This window comes from Pseudoliparis swirei, chromosome 10, assembly GCF_029220125.1.
Source record: "Pseudoliparis swirei isolate HS2019 ecotype Mariana Trench chromosome 10, NWPU_hadal_v1, whole genome shotgun sequence".
Taxonomy (NCBI): domain Eukaryota; kingdom Metazoa; phylum Chordata; class Actinopteri; order Perciformes; family Liparidae; genus Pseudoliparis; species Pseudoliparis swirei.
In genome coordinates, this window is record NC_079397.1 from 13391033 (window position 1) to 13406247 (window position 15215).

A 15215-nucleotide genomic window follows, 5' to 3' on the forward strand; every position below is an offset into this window, starting at 1 on the left:
GTGTCTAGCTTCACAGGCCCTGGTACAGGTAGAGTGTGTCTAGCTTCACAGGCCCTGATGGTGCAGGTAGAGTGTGTCTAGCTTCACAGGCCCTGATGCAGGTAGAGTGTCTAGCTTCACAGGCCCTGATGCAGGTAGAGTGTGTCTAGCTTCATAGGCCCTGATGGTGCAGGTAGAGTGTGTCTAGCTTCACAGACAGCAGCACACAGTTGGGAAGCATTTCAGCAAGTCAACGTGATCCACGTCTCCATCCAGCTGTTTGCTGCTGTCATGCGCTTGAGATGACGAAGAAGGAGTCCTCTTCATCAGATGAACTGGACCTGGTGGCATCACATAGCTGCAGGGAGGGTTCTTCCATGTGCTGCTTGATGCAGTCCATTCCTGAAATAAAGTGAGAGTATTATAGACATGATAGAATGAATAACACTTCCTAACATGTCATGACCTCAACCAACAGTTTTGTACTAAATAGTTTGTTTTAATTTGAGTTACTGGACCGTCACTCTTATAATATGAATACAAATAATGATAATAATGCTGTAATGATTAGCATTATATTATAGCTAAGACGACTCAAATCAACAAATTCTCACAACTGTCAACACTTCTTCAGCTCATTAACTCGCTAGAGATCCGTCTACTCCACTCACGCTAATTGTCTCATTTAATTGACGATAGCTAGCGAACGTTAGCCTAACATACAACATGCGTACGACAATCAGACACCTGCCCCCCCTCTCCTGCCAAAGATATAACTTACTCCAATCCTGTGGGAAACACTGCTAGATATCTTAACAGGTTTATGATGACTAAACATTAACGTTGCGGCTCATGGGATTAATCTTAATTTACCTCAATGTGTTTCCTGAGGTTGGTGTGTTTTTGAAGGCCAATATCTCCGTAGCTTTCGGTCGGCATGAGAGGCACTTCATCCGGTAGGAAGAAACTTTCACTCCGACAAAAGAAAAGAGTTCGCCCAAATATGGCCACGGACGTTGATCTTGGTCCCCGTGGTTGTTCGAGTAGCTTCCATTGCTGCTCCACATGAAACGAGTCGTATCTGTAGCCGCTCGCTCGCATCCTGGGCATCACTGGGAAGAGAAAACACGCGGCAAGGACCACTGACCCCCAACCTGGTGTTCATGCTGCGTTCAGGTGCGCTGCGGTGTGTTCCACAACAGTCTCATGATTATTTTTTTCCGTAGTAACGAGTAACGATACTGTTTCAGGGGAAATGTATCGGAGTAAAAGTACAAGTTTTCATTGCAAAATGTAGTGAAGTAAAAGTAAAAGTAAACAGAAATATAAGTTGTAAAATAAAGTACAGATACCCAAAAAAACGACTTAAGTAAAGTAACAAAGTACTTCTACTTCGTTACTATACACCACTGCTGGCAACTAGGTTCGGATGTGTCTTGCAGTAGCTGTCTGCAGCTACAAATCATCCCGTTCCCCACAAGAGGCGAGCTTTGCCCTTCCCAGATGCCTCTTGTGCAGAGGAGTGAGCCACGTAATGCAGTCTCCGTAGGAAAAGGCCTCGAGGGGGACCGCTAGTTTAATTGCAGGAGGGATTGGGGTCCCATTCCAGCTGTGATGAAGATGGAAGGTGCCTAACTTGTTAAGGGGAGGCCTCGAGCGACATGGAAGTCAAGGATCAGAGCCCCGAACTGATGGCCCATTCAGGAGAAATGAGGACCGCAGCCCAGTAGGGTTGCAATAGTTTGAGCATTAGGCTCCAGATCCTTCACTGCTCTGTTGCCCCGCTCTCGTGGCCTTGCCAGGTTTGTAATGACTGCCTCGCTGCTGAGGCGCTTGTGTCAGCACTTTGAAATGGCTCTCGTTCTGCGAGCAATGCAACCGCTCCGAGCTTTGCTGCACCGACACTAGCGGATGAAAAATATATGGAAGGAGGCCTGTAGACGGTCACAATCACTGCACCACAAGTGCCCTCTTGCAGCAATTCATCATCGGCATTACAGGAAACGACTTTGGAAGAACAAGCGTTGTAAGTCGTTTATTAGAAGAGGCCGTTGTCACTCCCTCATGTGAGGCCAGGTGGATATTTTTAGAAAGACTTTAGTTCTTTCCATCCGTATTGCAGTAAGTCTGTTGTCTCGTAAATTCATTCTGGGAAGTATCTGAATTGATAAAGGTTAAAAAAAACAATGTAAGCAGAAATAGCTATTGTCATTATTTTTTGCAGAGATTCCATTGGCTAAATTAATGTTTTTAAGCACACTTCAATACAAACTAAATTAATTGTTGAACCTCAATAGCGGTTTTTTGGGGGGGAGGGGGGGGGGCAACGCAACCAGCTGTAGATGCACCATTGGTTTATAATCAGCTTATAGTTGTTATGGCTAATATGTCAGCAAACAGTTGCCTATTGACAGATCCAGTAGTAGACGATGTTAAATGTTACCCACAACACAGGTGACGTGCTGTGGGTCTCTAGAGCTGAGAGCCGTGGGAGTGAACCCAGACAGCAAAGTAGCCGTACAACCAAAACAAGCTGATGGTAACATTGTTAACGTGCAATAATTGAGTGTAGCTTTTACAAGTGTTTACAAGAACAAACAAAGGTAATTGCACTCAAACATGTTTTTCCTTCTTTCCTTTTAAGGATGGACAGTTGAACATTGTTAGCACCCCCTGGTGGTGTGGAGGAATGAGGGCCTCTGGATGAAGGCCATGGAGCTGAAAGTCTGGGTGGATGGAGTCCAGCGCATCGTGTGCGGCGTCACAGAGTTCACCACATGCCAGGAAGTGGTCATCGCTTTGGCTCAAGCCATCGGTAAGCTCAAAAAGACTGACGACGGTATGAGAGACAGGGTGCTCACCTCGTGTTCACAGGGGATCGATGCTCGGAAAAGATCTAATAGCACAAGAAGATGAGATGTAGGTGTGAATAATTATTGGCTATATGCTGGGGAATATCAATATCAATACACACACACACACACAAAATATATAATAATAACGTGACAAAGACCACCAACAAAAAGAGTGGATTCAATCCTGTGAAATGAACTCTTCTCCATCTGCCTCATTAAACTTAAACTATGATGGTGTAAAATAAATTATATTTAGTCTAATATAAATCCTCATAGGAATTTTTATTTACTATGTGGGTTGTGTCCGATATTTGCCGGGCAGTTTGTCAGATGTACTTGAGATGATAAATTGCAGTAAAATGAAAAGTGACTTGAGGGCAAAAAGAGATTTCCCCCATAAATGGACTGCACGAAACGAGATGAGTCATGCTGCAGACTTTAGTCTATTTAGAGACTATTTACAATTACAAAGAAATAAGTTTCCACTCTGTCTCAACGTTACTAATTGCATGGCTTGTATTGTGCTTACAGCTGTGATGTCAAGATCATACGAATAGGATGTCATCAAATTGAAAGATTTGTCGTGTTTTTAAAACGGAAAGATTTCAGGGATTTCTCACTTCCACCCCAAACAAAGATCTTTCTCAGAGCTAAAACCCGTCTTTCATGGTGCCAGTGTAGCAGAAGTTATGGCGTTCACTGTCCTTTGTGTTCTCTGTGCCTTTTGTCCAGGCCAGGGCACTTTGATGTGAATGGCTGTCGTGATGAATGCGTCTCTTTTACAAGGACCCTTACTGTGTGAGGCGAGGGTGAGGGTACGGTGGGCGGTGTTTTACTCTTATCTATATGTGCACAGACAAGAATGCAGGCGTACACACACACAGAGCTGTGAGGCGTTGAACGCAGCCCTGTTCCCAACACTACCACTGTTTGTTGAATTGAGTGTTCCCACTGTTAACTTATTCTACTCAACGTGCTTGGGAAGTTCTTTGAAATGACCAAATCCGCTCTTTATCTCCTCTTTATTGCAATGCACGTTTTGACTTAAGTTTTTAAAGCGTGCTTACGGTAGAAATCTGGGTGTCGTCGGCATAATAATGAACGTGATTTGTGTTTGTGACTCATGAGTCCGAGGGGGCCGAGAATAGGTCCTTGAGGTGCGCCGCGGGCCAAAGGGACCCCGAAAGAAGAAAGATATAACAACTATACAAAGAGTTTAATTGAACAAGTTTGAGTTGAATCAGCTAGAAGCATCTTCTCTGTTCAAAAGCAAAAATAATAAAGCCAACATTGAAAAAAATATTAAAGCCAACATTGATTATAATCTTGCTAAATCCTGATCGGTGGATGGAAGTTCATGACATCACCTGTAACCTGCGACTGAGCCCCGCCAACTTCAAAATAGAGGGGGAAAAAAAGTAATACAATGTAGAACCTCATCGCTAATAGTAATCAGCTGATTGAAAATGGATGTTATGATGGGTGTTTTAGCACCACGTGCCAGACCTTTTCTCATTTTCTCCTCAGGACGCACCGGCAGGTACACCTTGATCGAGAAATGGCGCGAGACAGAACGCCACCTGTCACCGCATGAGAACCCTGTGGTGTCTCTCAACAAGTGGGGTCAGTATGCCGGCGACGTCCAGCTCATCCTCCAGCGAACCGGCCCATCTGCGAGCGAGCGGCCCGCCTCTGACGGGCGGGCTCGTGTCCCGGAGCGAGGCTTCTACCGCCAGAGCCTGCCGCCTCTGGCCAAGCTCCGCCCGTCGGGGACAGACCGCTCGCTCAGAAGAAGGGAACCCAAACGCAAGTCTCTGACCTTCACTGGGGGGGCCAGGGGTCTGCGGGACATATTTGGGAGAAGCCGAGATGCTGAAGGTAGTGTGTTTTTATCTATTTTTCAGTATGTTGAAGCTTATCGTCTATAATAGTTGTGCACACACAGTCAAAAGTCCTTCTCTTTCATTCCCTCCCTTCCACAATGAACCATCCTTTCATCCATCCAGCCAAACAGCCCCAGCCGCGGGGTGTGAGTCTGAACCTGTGCAGGCTCGGCGGTGTTGGGGTAGCATCAGTACCCGGGAGTCCATCCAGAGAGCTGAGCCGGCTGGTGCAGCTGCAGAGAGACAAACTCCAGGCGCTGGAGAGCCGTCTGCTGGGCTGCGAGGCCGAGCTGCGCGACTGGGAGGAGGCCGCCGGCGAGGTTGATGAAGTGCGTGAAACCACAGCTGCCAGTGCCGTTACTTTGAGGAAGAGATGACGTGTGCATATCCATAACACCTGCACTCTAAAACCTCACACATGTATGACGTTATATTGCATTCACACGAGGTAGTAGAGAGTCTCTGGTCTCTCATGCTCGGCTCCACCCAACAGAGTCCGTCTCAAATCTCCGGAGCTCAGCTGGGCTGCGACGCAACATTCCATTCTATCACTGTCCCAGTTTTTGAGTCTGTATGTGTGAGCGTCCCCTTAAATACCTGCATCATCTTTTAACTCTATGGGGTCTGGGGTCATTTTCTAAATTTTACATACTTTCTTAATTTCACCTTTTAACCCTCCTGTTACCTTCACATTTACTAACATATGTTACCCTCGGGGTCAATTTGACCCCAGCAATTAAAACCTCCAGAAAATTATTATAATTAATATTGCTTCCCAAGTTTAAGTGTGAGGTACTTTATGTTTGTTTGTTTACTACCTAAATAGCCCTTTAAATATATAAAAAAGTTGATATTTCTGATATGTTTGACACAGTGAAAAACAGCCTGGGGTCAAATTGACCCCAAAGAACACCGACATTAAACATTGAATGGGGTCAAATTGACCCTAAAGGTAACAGGCACTTGCATATGCCACATACCCATGTGTTTTACATTTTAAAAATGCAGAACAATCTCAGCTCTCTATATAATGAGGCACACTTGTTCTCAGGCACAATGTAAAGAGATAATATGGCCCTCAAGCTGAAAATTGAAGTTCAATTAAAAAATAAATAATATTCTTGTTGGTGCTGCGAGAGCTTTCACATGGAACCCTTTTTTTTTCTCTTGCCAGGGAGCAAACGTGGAGGAGGAGCTGCTGCTGTTAGAGCAGCAGGTGAGGAGGAACAATGCAGAGATGGTGGAGGAGGAATTCTGGCAGAACGAGCTGCAGATTGAGCACGAGAGCGAGCGGCAGCTCCGGCAACAGCTCGTCGAGCTGCAGGGCCGCGTACGCGACTGCGAGGCCGAGCTCTCGGAGTACTCGGCGCACATGCAGGTGAGCCGCTGGGTTCACACGCGGCGTGAGAAGTGGAATGACTTCTTTTTTTGGGAAGACTATTTTCATGCCAGTTATTCCATTTGATGAATGTACCTGTCATGTTCTTCAGAGCATGGAGGGAGGCCTGGAGCAGGAGCAGCTGCAACAGGAGGCTGAGCTCAACCAGAGGGTCAATGAGGAGGAGGTACGATCTACTTTATTTTAGTCTCCAAACAGAAGTGCAACAAACCCCTCTATGAGATCTCACTCGGGTCTCTACAGCTGAGGACCCTCTCCACTTCACATAGATGAGTACGAACGAACGCCGCATCGGCTTTTCACAACAAAAGGGAACTGAAACACACGAGAGCATGAAAAAGCCTTCCTGCATCTCTCCGATGAGGATCAGTTACGTTGGCCAATCTCTCCTTTTTAAAAAAGGTGATGATGAGCTTGGGTTTCTCTCTCCTCACTTGCAACTCTGGATTTCAGTTGCAAGCCCAGCTGGAGAAAGTGAGGACGGAGCTTGAAACGCAGAGCCAACACGCGGCTCGGCTGGAGAGCAGCTGCAGGGCGTTGGATTGCTCGCTCGGCCAGTCCAGCGAGACATTGCAGGTCAGCTCGGAGTCTGCTTATTATTATCATTATTTATTTTGGACGCCAAAGCCTGAACATTGTCAGGAATTCAAAGCACCGTTGGCAGCTCAGTGGGGAGGATGCTGCGGTTTTATTTGAGAAGAAGGTTTTAGAATGCCGCGGTGTGCGACAGTCCGGTTCTGTGCTCACAGGTGGAACCGTAGACATCTAAGCTCATTTAAGTTGTGAGCAGTGAAGCAAAGTGTAATCTCTGCCTTGCATTGGATCAGTGGCTGCATGCATCCTTGTATGAAGGGATATGCTTTAGGTCCAGGAGGGTGTGGGAAGCATGAGGTAACGGGAAGGGAATGAGGTACAGCATTCTTCGTCTGATTAGAGAGGGGCCTGAATAAGAACACAATCCCTCGCCTGAAGTTAAGTAACCATCCGGGGGCTCACGCCTCTCTTTAGTTGCCTCGACTGGGTTATGACTCCTGGAGAGATCCTGAGAACGCACTGTTTCCTACGTATTAAATCCTCCTCAGTTAAAAAGCACATTTCTAAATGGGGCTTGTGGATGCAGAATAAATATAATAAATTAGGTAGAGTGGCTGAATACCTGCATGTCATCAGTATCATCAGACTCATTTCTGTGGTCATTTCTTAAGTGTTTTAAAATGAATACTCATTTGAATATACAGTATCTTGAGTGTATTATTTTCTAGCTTTAAGCATTGACTTAATTTAATTGTCATGGTGTTTCTTTTTCTTCACAGGAGAAGGAGCAGGAGCTGGAGCAGCTGACAAAAGAGCTTCGACAGGTCAACCTGCAGCAGTTCATTCAGCAGACCGGGACCAAGGTCACCGTGCTGCCTGCTCAACCTGCAGGAGAGAGCCACAATGGCACGTACACAAACACACAAATACACAAACACACAAATACATCGACGTACATGTACACACCAGCAAGTGCCACGTTACCATCGCCTTGTTCATAAAGGTCAATGTCATAGCTAACCTCATTCTGACGGAAAGGCTCTACACACGTTGTCCTCGCGTGTGCATGTGCACAGTGCCACCTTGTGGTCATCCTGAGGAGGACATGTTGGACTGTAAGCTGCTGAGGCAAGACTGTTATGAAATAACAGCTTAAGTGTGTAGCCCCATTAAATGGACCAAATCACTGGCAGCCCTAAATGCTGAAGAATTTCACAGTTCGTCTCAAAAGAAAAATCCCATGTCAAATGTTTTTTATTTTATTAAATGTATTATTAGAAAACATTTGCACAAATGGACGGGAATTACATCCAAGAAGCTCAGGAGCCGAGAGAGCGTCGTGGTCTAAGTATTACAAGAGTGTTGTGTTAGATTGTTAAATCAATTTGATTCCTATTGTTGTTTTGTTTCTCTCTACAGAAGTGGACTCCGGTTCTCTGAAGCGACTTGGCTCCTCTCGTCTTTTACCCAGCGACCTTCGTACCCTTCAAAGCATCGCGAACTCCAACCTCAACCCCGAAGGCATCTACGTCTGACCCCACACTGTGCCGGGAAACATTATCTGAGCAGCGGGGCCGGCCTGATGTCATCAGGGCTGTTCCTCGGACTGAGAGACTCCCCAAACTGCTGGAATGCCCTTGAGCAAGGAAGCGAGGCGAAGCGCGGAGGATGAGTCGGGTATCGCAAACAAAAACAGTTCTCACATCTGTTTTGCATCTTTCTTGCTCTGCCTCCTCCTCTTCCAGCTTACTAGGACTGAGAATCCAACTGATGTCAAAATTCATTTTCATACTAACATTGAAGCCGTCTATACTCCAGGAGGTGAGTGAAGATTCCTCTTGCAACTCTAAAATTCCTTTTTCTCAGAATAAAAAAAAAAACGACTACAAGCCAGCAGATGTATTTTCGTTGCCTCAGGAGGCTTCAGCCAGACAGATGACCTTCATTTGTTTAGTTGTAAAACATAAATAGGAGGATGCAACGCTTGGACATATATAAGCATAATCCATGCACGCGCATGCACAAACACTTGTACGATCACCATAGCCATATCGGATTGCCTTATGCTCTGGTGTTTAAAAACCAGACGTCAATAATGTCAAAAGAGAACTCAAGTAGCTACTAAACTATGCGCCATATACATTTGATAGAATACTTGGCACTAATTCAGGTGACGCCCAGTCATCGTAACTGATGTCGGTGTAACTCTACAGTGGCTCAATCTTTTTCTTTCACATACGTCTTTTTTTTAAATTAGATTTTTTTATATTGGTTTTAAACAGGAATGCATTTGTTTGATATTTCCTGTGTTTTGACAAAAATGAACATATGTTTTACCCGTCGGATAAAATAAATGAGAGAGGAGGAAAATAATGCAGGAACATCTTCAACTATTGGACATTGTTGGTGGAATAGTTTGGCTCCAGGTTTAGTTTGATGTCATATTTGGTGGAGAGCCATTAATCTCTTCTTTGTTTCACTCGAGCGCTTCCTCCAAAAGCTCTGAAACATGAAAGAAGCTATGAGGATGAGTGATGAGAGAGGCCACTGTGCCTGCAGTGTTACTCCAGCTTGGAAAGTTTGCGAACAATTACGACATACCCAGTTGGACCACCAGGTGGCGACAAAACATATTATTCAGAGGTGTGAAAGTTAACTGTGTGAAAGTTGCCTGAGTTCTGATGTTATCTGTTTCTATTCAATGTCATGGGTCAAACATGCATCTTGTTTTTGTTTCAAAGCTTCAGCACGTTAGCCTCATAGTTTATAATCTGAAGTGCCACTTGGATATTTCGACATATTTCTCTGTGTTCAAAAAGTCTTACATCCACATATTACAATCTTTTGTTCCATCTGATTTTTATAATGAACTAAAGATGTCTCTTATGAACCAAAGCCAGTGTGAACAACTAATAGTTAGATGAATGTACTTTTTTATGTGAATGCAACTTATACCCGTGAAATATACCAACTCGAGTCACATCCTAGTCCCGCTTTCAGGTTCCATGATTTGCCGTGCCGGGTGGTTGAGCTCTGTCTTGTTGCACCGTGACACAGAAAAGGTTGACAAGAAAATGTGTTTACTTCTTTCAAAAGTGTTGTTGGTGCTGCATTGGCCCATTTCTAATTTGATGATTTCTCAACACGGAATAAAAGGGGATTTCTCAGAGGATTTGTAGGATGAAACTGAGGCAAACAGCGCTCTAAAAAGGGTCCATACGCTTTTAAACAATTTCAATACCTGTGGTTGTATGTCTAACCTGTGAAAAAAGTCTGGAAGTTTTAACTCTCGATAATATCTTTTCACAAATTATAGCAATAGTACATTTTTGGTCCTGTTTTGGGCTGTAAGAACGGAGCTAAAATGTGTTTTTGTAACTTGTGGGTGAGCATATGTAACTTCAGTGTCAGAAACAGTGTGGGAATTTAGAGTACTGAGTTTCACACGCAACTCGTGCAGCCTCATCTTTGATGTGCACTGTGCAAAGTAACTAAATACCTTCCTTACGTACACTATTTCATCAACCTATACATTATGAAAAATCTACAAATCTTCTTTTTTACCCAAATTTAATTTCTTACGCTTTTCACAGTTTATAAAGCGTGACAGACAACCACACGTTTTGAAATCGTTTCCCCAGCTCAATATCCAATTGACCCCCAGGATGAACCTTGTGTTTGTGCTGCGAGCGATAACAAAGTGAATTCCTTCCTCCGGCGAGAAGGATCTTCGTTGTTTGCTCTGCGGTACGAAGGTAAACCCGAGGAGCTCCCATCGCAACGCGCCAAACTATTCTCAGAAATTAACACACGCTTCCTTTTTCTCGCCTCCTGCTCCCTTCAGTATGCAGTCTTATCGTCACGACAACAACTTCAGCTCACTGTGACATGCAGGCTTTAATAACAGTTGACTGAATGCCTTTGAAGAATAGCATGCTTTACCGGGAAAAAATAATGTAAATAATCTACACATCGCTGCAGTATATGGATTTTAAGATTGTCTGAAATACACCCAACGGTTAGATTTGAACGCTGCCCTTCAATCGGCAGCTGTGTGTGCATGCAATAATGTGTGATTGGTTTATTTGGACTCCCAATTACTGGCTGTCCAGGTTGCAACAATTCACCTGAGATTGATTATATTTTCAGTTTGTTGGGTCCCTCTCTGCATTGCTGACATTTACACTGGTGGACATGTGAGCTTTTGGTAAAGAGCAGACAGCTCGGCGTGCCACTCGCAGGGAAAAAATGACAAAACCTGCACATTGCCGTCTTCCCTTTTTGACTTAATTCTAACTGTGGATGTAAAACAGATCCGTGTTGCTTCGAAACATGACAGTGGTTTTACAGATTTCTGCAAATGATTGCTTTCCGTTGTGCCATAAATGGGGCTTTCGATAATAATGCAGAAACAAACGACGCGATGGAGCCATTATGGAAACAGCCATCGAGTGGTGTTGAAAGCTGAAGCAGAATGCGGCGGCTCGGGGATATCTCCAGGCACGGAACAAGAATGGGCAGAAAGTCATTATGGGTGTTTTCGTCTCGAGCCATTTGACAAGTGCAATTGTCTGTTTGCTCTCACGGGGACTTGAGCATCTGTTTTACATTTACCACGTAGCACCGGCTCCTACACCACATGTCGAATGATTTGGTTCTGGGAAGCGAAGCGCTGTTTGCAACGCAGGCTATGATTTGCAAAGTAAAACTCAGTGCGTTTACATGATGGTATAATTCGAATCTTGCTTTAGTCGGACTATGCTATCTTTTGGGGGATCTGCTGTTATCCCAATATACATGGCAGTGAGTAATTCGAATCATTGGCCTTTGAAAGCATGTCATATCCGATACGATAGGTGGCGCTGTTTTCATTACAACTCGTGGTGATACAGCCATTTCCGCTTGACCTCTTCACCACTACCAACAACAACAACATCAACATTTGGAGAAAGAACCATGAACTTTAGTATGTTCAACTCCTTCAATACATTAAGCATAAATTCTGTCTGCTCTTCGGTCCAGAAATGTGTGGTGGCTCTTGTGTTCTCCAGAGCGTTGTTTGTTTGTTTGTTTTCTGCCGGCCAGGCTCCCGGCAGTGACAACTTATCGTCTCTTTCGACTTCCGGGTCACGACATGGGAGGGAGGGGGCAGGAGGGCGGCGGGATCTCAAGCATGCGCAAAGACGCAAAGTCCAGTTCCTAATCCAATTCACCGTTACATGCCGCGATAGTCGAATTATCAACCGGATCGTATCGAGTTATCCAGGGGTGTTAATCGGATCGTAGTTGGACCGCACATAGTCGAACAAAGGTGTTTACATGAAACGGGTAATTCGATTTCAGTCCGACTAAGCCAGTTATTCGAATGCATGTAAACACGGTCATTGTGTAAACTCATTATTGTACAGTCAACATGTTCTGATTTTGTATTAACTCACACATTCACCAGCTTGATGTCTTCTTCTTGGGGTCATCGTTCAGCCGCACATTTATGAAAATCAAATTCAAGAGTCATGTAAAGTATACAAATAAATGAATGAAATCTATTTAAACACATGCCATAAAATAATAAACTGCTATACAGTGCTGAATACTGTTTGTTTTTTTGTTCTTGTATTTCATATTTCTCAAATAGAAAATCTACAGGATTAGCATGTAGGGGAGATCGCACTGCAGAACATTGCTGTTGAGCCCAAAACCCGACACGTTGGCTCCCTGAGTGCATTGCAAACTTCTTTCAGCATTTCCACATCAAATTGTTTCTAAACGATAACCATGTGGACATGAACATGAATTTGACCGTATGATATTGTGCGAACGGACGAAGGCTCAAGCTCTCAAGCAGAGGATCTGCTTCCTCTGCCAGTTCATCATATGCATTGAAAACATGGGAGAGAAAAAAGAAGTAGCATTATAGCATATGGTCAAACCGGTTTCTTCTTCTTTGGTTTCGGGAGAGGGTAAAACAGAAGCCACCTACCAAACTGTTTATCGGCCTATAGGAAGTATTACTGCCTCACGCACAACACGGAGGAGTCAATAAGCCTCGGCTCGACAGAAAAAACAAGTGCAAAGTGTGTGTGGGCTGAAAGCCTTCCTGTATTGTATCCCCCAAAGTCAAAATACATGTCGCCATTTCACCCGACGGAGATAACGAGACATTTTCGGGGACACTCGTCCTACAAGAAAACGCACCTGTAGGCTACTTGTGAAAGAACACGGAGCAAAGAAAAGCTGCTGCTGCAACCTGAAGGAGCCGCAGACGTGAGGGTGACTTCTGCAGTTGTCTAAACGAGATGAGATAAAAGCACAGGTGACCTTCTCTAAATCTGCGAAGGATAAAAACAACTTAATATTTAATATGTTTCTGAATGGCAGGAAGTCTCAGCAGCCTCTTTACCTGCTTCAGAAGTCAAGTAACTGTCAGAATCATTCTCAGCTCTCTGGCCAGTGGGCTTTGTGTTCAAAGAACACACGCACACACACACACACACACACACACACACACACACATACACAGGCAGGCAGGATCGACTAGAATAAAGGTTCCTCCAAACAACAACCAGTTTTCAGATTAATTTTCAACTTTTGATACTTTCCAGAGTTGGAGGACTTCAGACCAGTTTTGAGTGAACGTCTCTCCCCAGTGTATTTCTGATTTAATACGTTGATGGCGCTGCACAGCTGGGTCACAGGGGCTCATATTACATCTGTGACCTTCTCACACCAGACGATACTCGAAGATTCGGAGCCTTAAATGCTCTTCAATTCATCCCAAAAGTTTTTATTTTTTTCATTTTTTTAACCATCCTTGTCTCCTGTTGTCCATACAGTGCCATCTTTAGGTCTAATAGTTTGTCTTTTTTTAAGCAGGCATAACTTTTGGTGACGTATGAAGCAGTAAATCTAATTAGGGAATACAACTCCCAACCATAGTGACAGCAGTTCTCAGCATGCAGGCACCAGCCAAGCCTCAAGCCATTATTCCTCTCCTGTATTATTCAGTTTATTTTATTTTTCGATATCAGTTTGGTGTGTTGAGTGGAGGAATTTGGACGTAAATTATACACAAACAACATAGATTTCATACAATATGAATATGTAAGCCCCTCTTCAACCTGAAGACCCTCTGAAACCTCACCCATATGTGCAAAATGGTCAATGCAATTTGTGGGCTGTAAATGTAAATGTTACCAAATGTTGTCCATTAAAACAATCTCGTAAACCAAACTACAGTCAGATTTAGCTCAGTATTGGAAGCTCTACTTCCAAAATGTTTGTTAGGTAAGAATTTATCCCCGATTGGTACAACAAATCCACTTCCCTCTGAACTATTATCGACTCCTCTATCCTGAGCTGTGCTGATTCGATCGCAAAGCCGTCCCTGGGCTCGCAATAACATCAAAGATTGTTTGATTTTATCACAGGGAAATTTGTACCGTACCGTGGTGTCACAAGACTTTTTGGGGGGGAGGGGGAAACTGCATGTATGGAGATCAGAGATTTCATGTGAGTTATCTGAAAGTCTTCTAAAAGACACAGTGTGATCAGGATGAGTAATAGTCTTACACTCATGAAGCCTAATTACTTAACCTCAATCTGTGAATTATGATGCAAATGTTGCACCTTAGATGGATTAAACAATTGTGTTTAGAATGAATTATAGTTGTGCCGGAAGATTGATTACTGACTGTGTGTGTGTGTGTGTGTGTGTGTGTGTGTGTGTGTGTGTGTGTGTGTGTGTGTGTGTGTGTGTCTGTGTGTATCTAGGTGTGTGTGTGTTTGTGTGTGTTTGCACCATCCAGGGCTGAGGCTGTCATTAAATAGCCTCTTGGCCCCTCTCCTGAATTTGTTTATTCTGCACTGGGCATGGGGGGAGGTGGCAAACAGATGGGCATCCATGAATTATGGAAATTATGGGCTTTGATTAACCACCACACACTCTGTTGGATAAAAGTAACTCCAGGGTTGCCAAGTTATGTGGTGGTGCAGTGGGCTGTGCCGTCAGTCAGGCGGCAGTGTGATGGACCTGACGCTTGATTGATGTTGTTTACCACTATCTCTGGAAAAGCGTGGAACAAAACTGCTTTAAGTGATTCCTGTTGAAGTTTGGTCCAAGGTGAAAGAGCAGCGAGACGGATGGGAAGATGGATACCACTCTTACTCAGCGAGCGATTGTTGAGTTTAGCTTAGCATAAAGCCACACACACACGTGGACAGAGCCAGTCTGCTTTCCACTCTTCATGCTATGCTAAGCTAACTGGCTGCTAGCTTCAGCTTCACTGTTCAAGTTACTGATCTTGATATTTAAATGGTCAAAAAAGCCAATTAGCATATTTCTCCAAATTTCGAACTATTTCTGTCGTTTGCCATTCGGACTATTTCAACTTAAACTAGAATGGGCACTCGGTAGAGCGCATACCTTCGCATATCACAAGATTGGGCATTGAATTATGAACATTTTGGCATTAGTTGCATGCCAATTGGATAAAAATGTATCGTGCTATGGTAAAAAAAAGATGTTGACCTTTCCATGACCTTGACCTTGACCTTTGACCTGATTGA

General features: G+C 44.1%; 1 protein-coding gene across 2 annotated transcripts in view; it reads left to right on the forward strand.

The window, feature by feature from the left end:
• rassf8b (Ras association domain family member 8b) overlaps positions 1-12241 on the forward strand; it is a 15146-nt gene extending 2905 nt beyond the window's left edge. Inside the window, exons 2-9 of one of the 2 annotated variants that reach the window (XM_056425215.1) lie at positions 2624-2794; positions 4362-4712; positions 4841-5046; positions 5892-6095; positions 6208-6282; positions 6570-6692; positions 7430-7556; positions 8070-12241. In XM_056425215.1, the coding sequence (XP_056281190.1) occupies positions 2683-2794; positions 4362-4712; positions 4841-5046; positions 5892-6095; positions 6208-6282; positions 6570-6692; positions 7430-7556; positions 8070-8185 (1314 nt within the window). In that variant the 5' untranslated portion in view covers positions 2624-2682 and the 3' untranslated portion in view covers positions 8186-12241. The remainder of the gene's footprint in view (positions 1-2623; positions 2795-4361; positions 4713-4840; positions 5047-5891; positions 6096-6207; positions 6283-6569; positions 6693-7429; positions 7557-8069) is intronic. The other variant, XM_056425216.1, reaches the window with a different exon arrangement.
• Positions 12242-15215: the final 2974 nt, after the last annotated feature.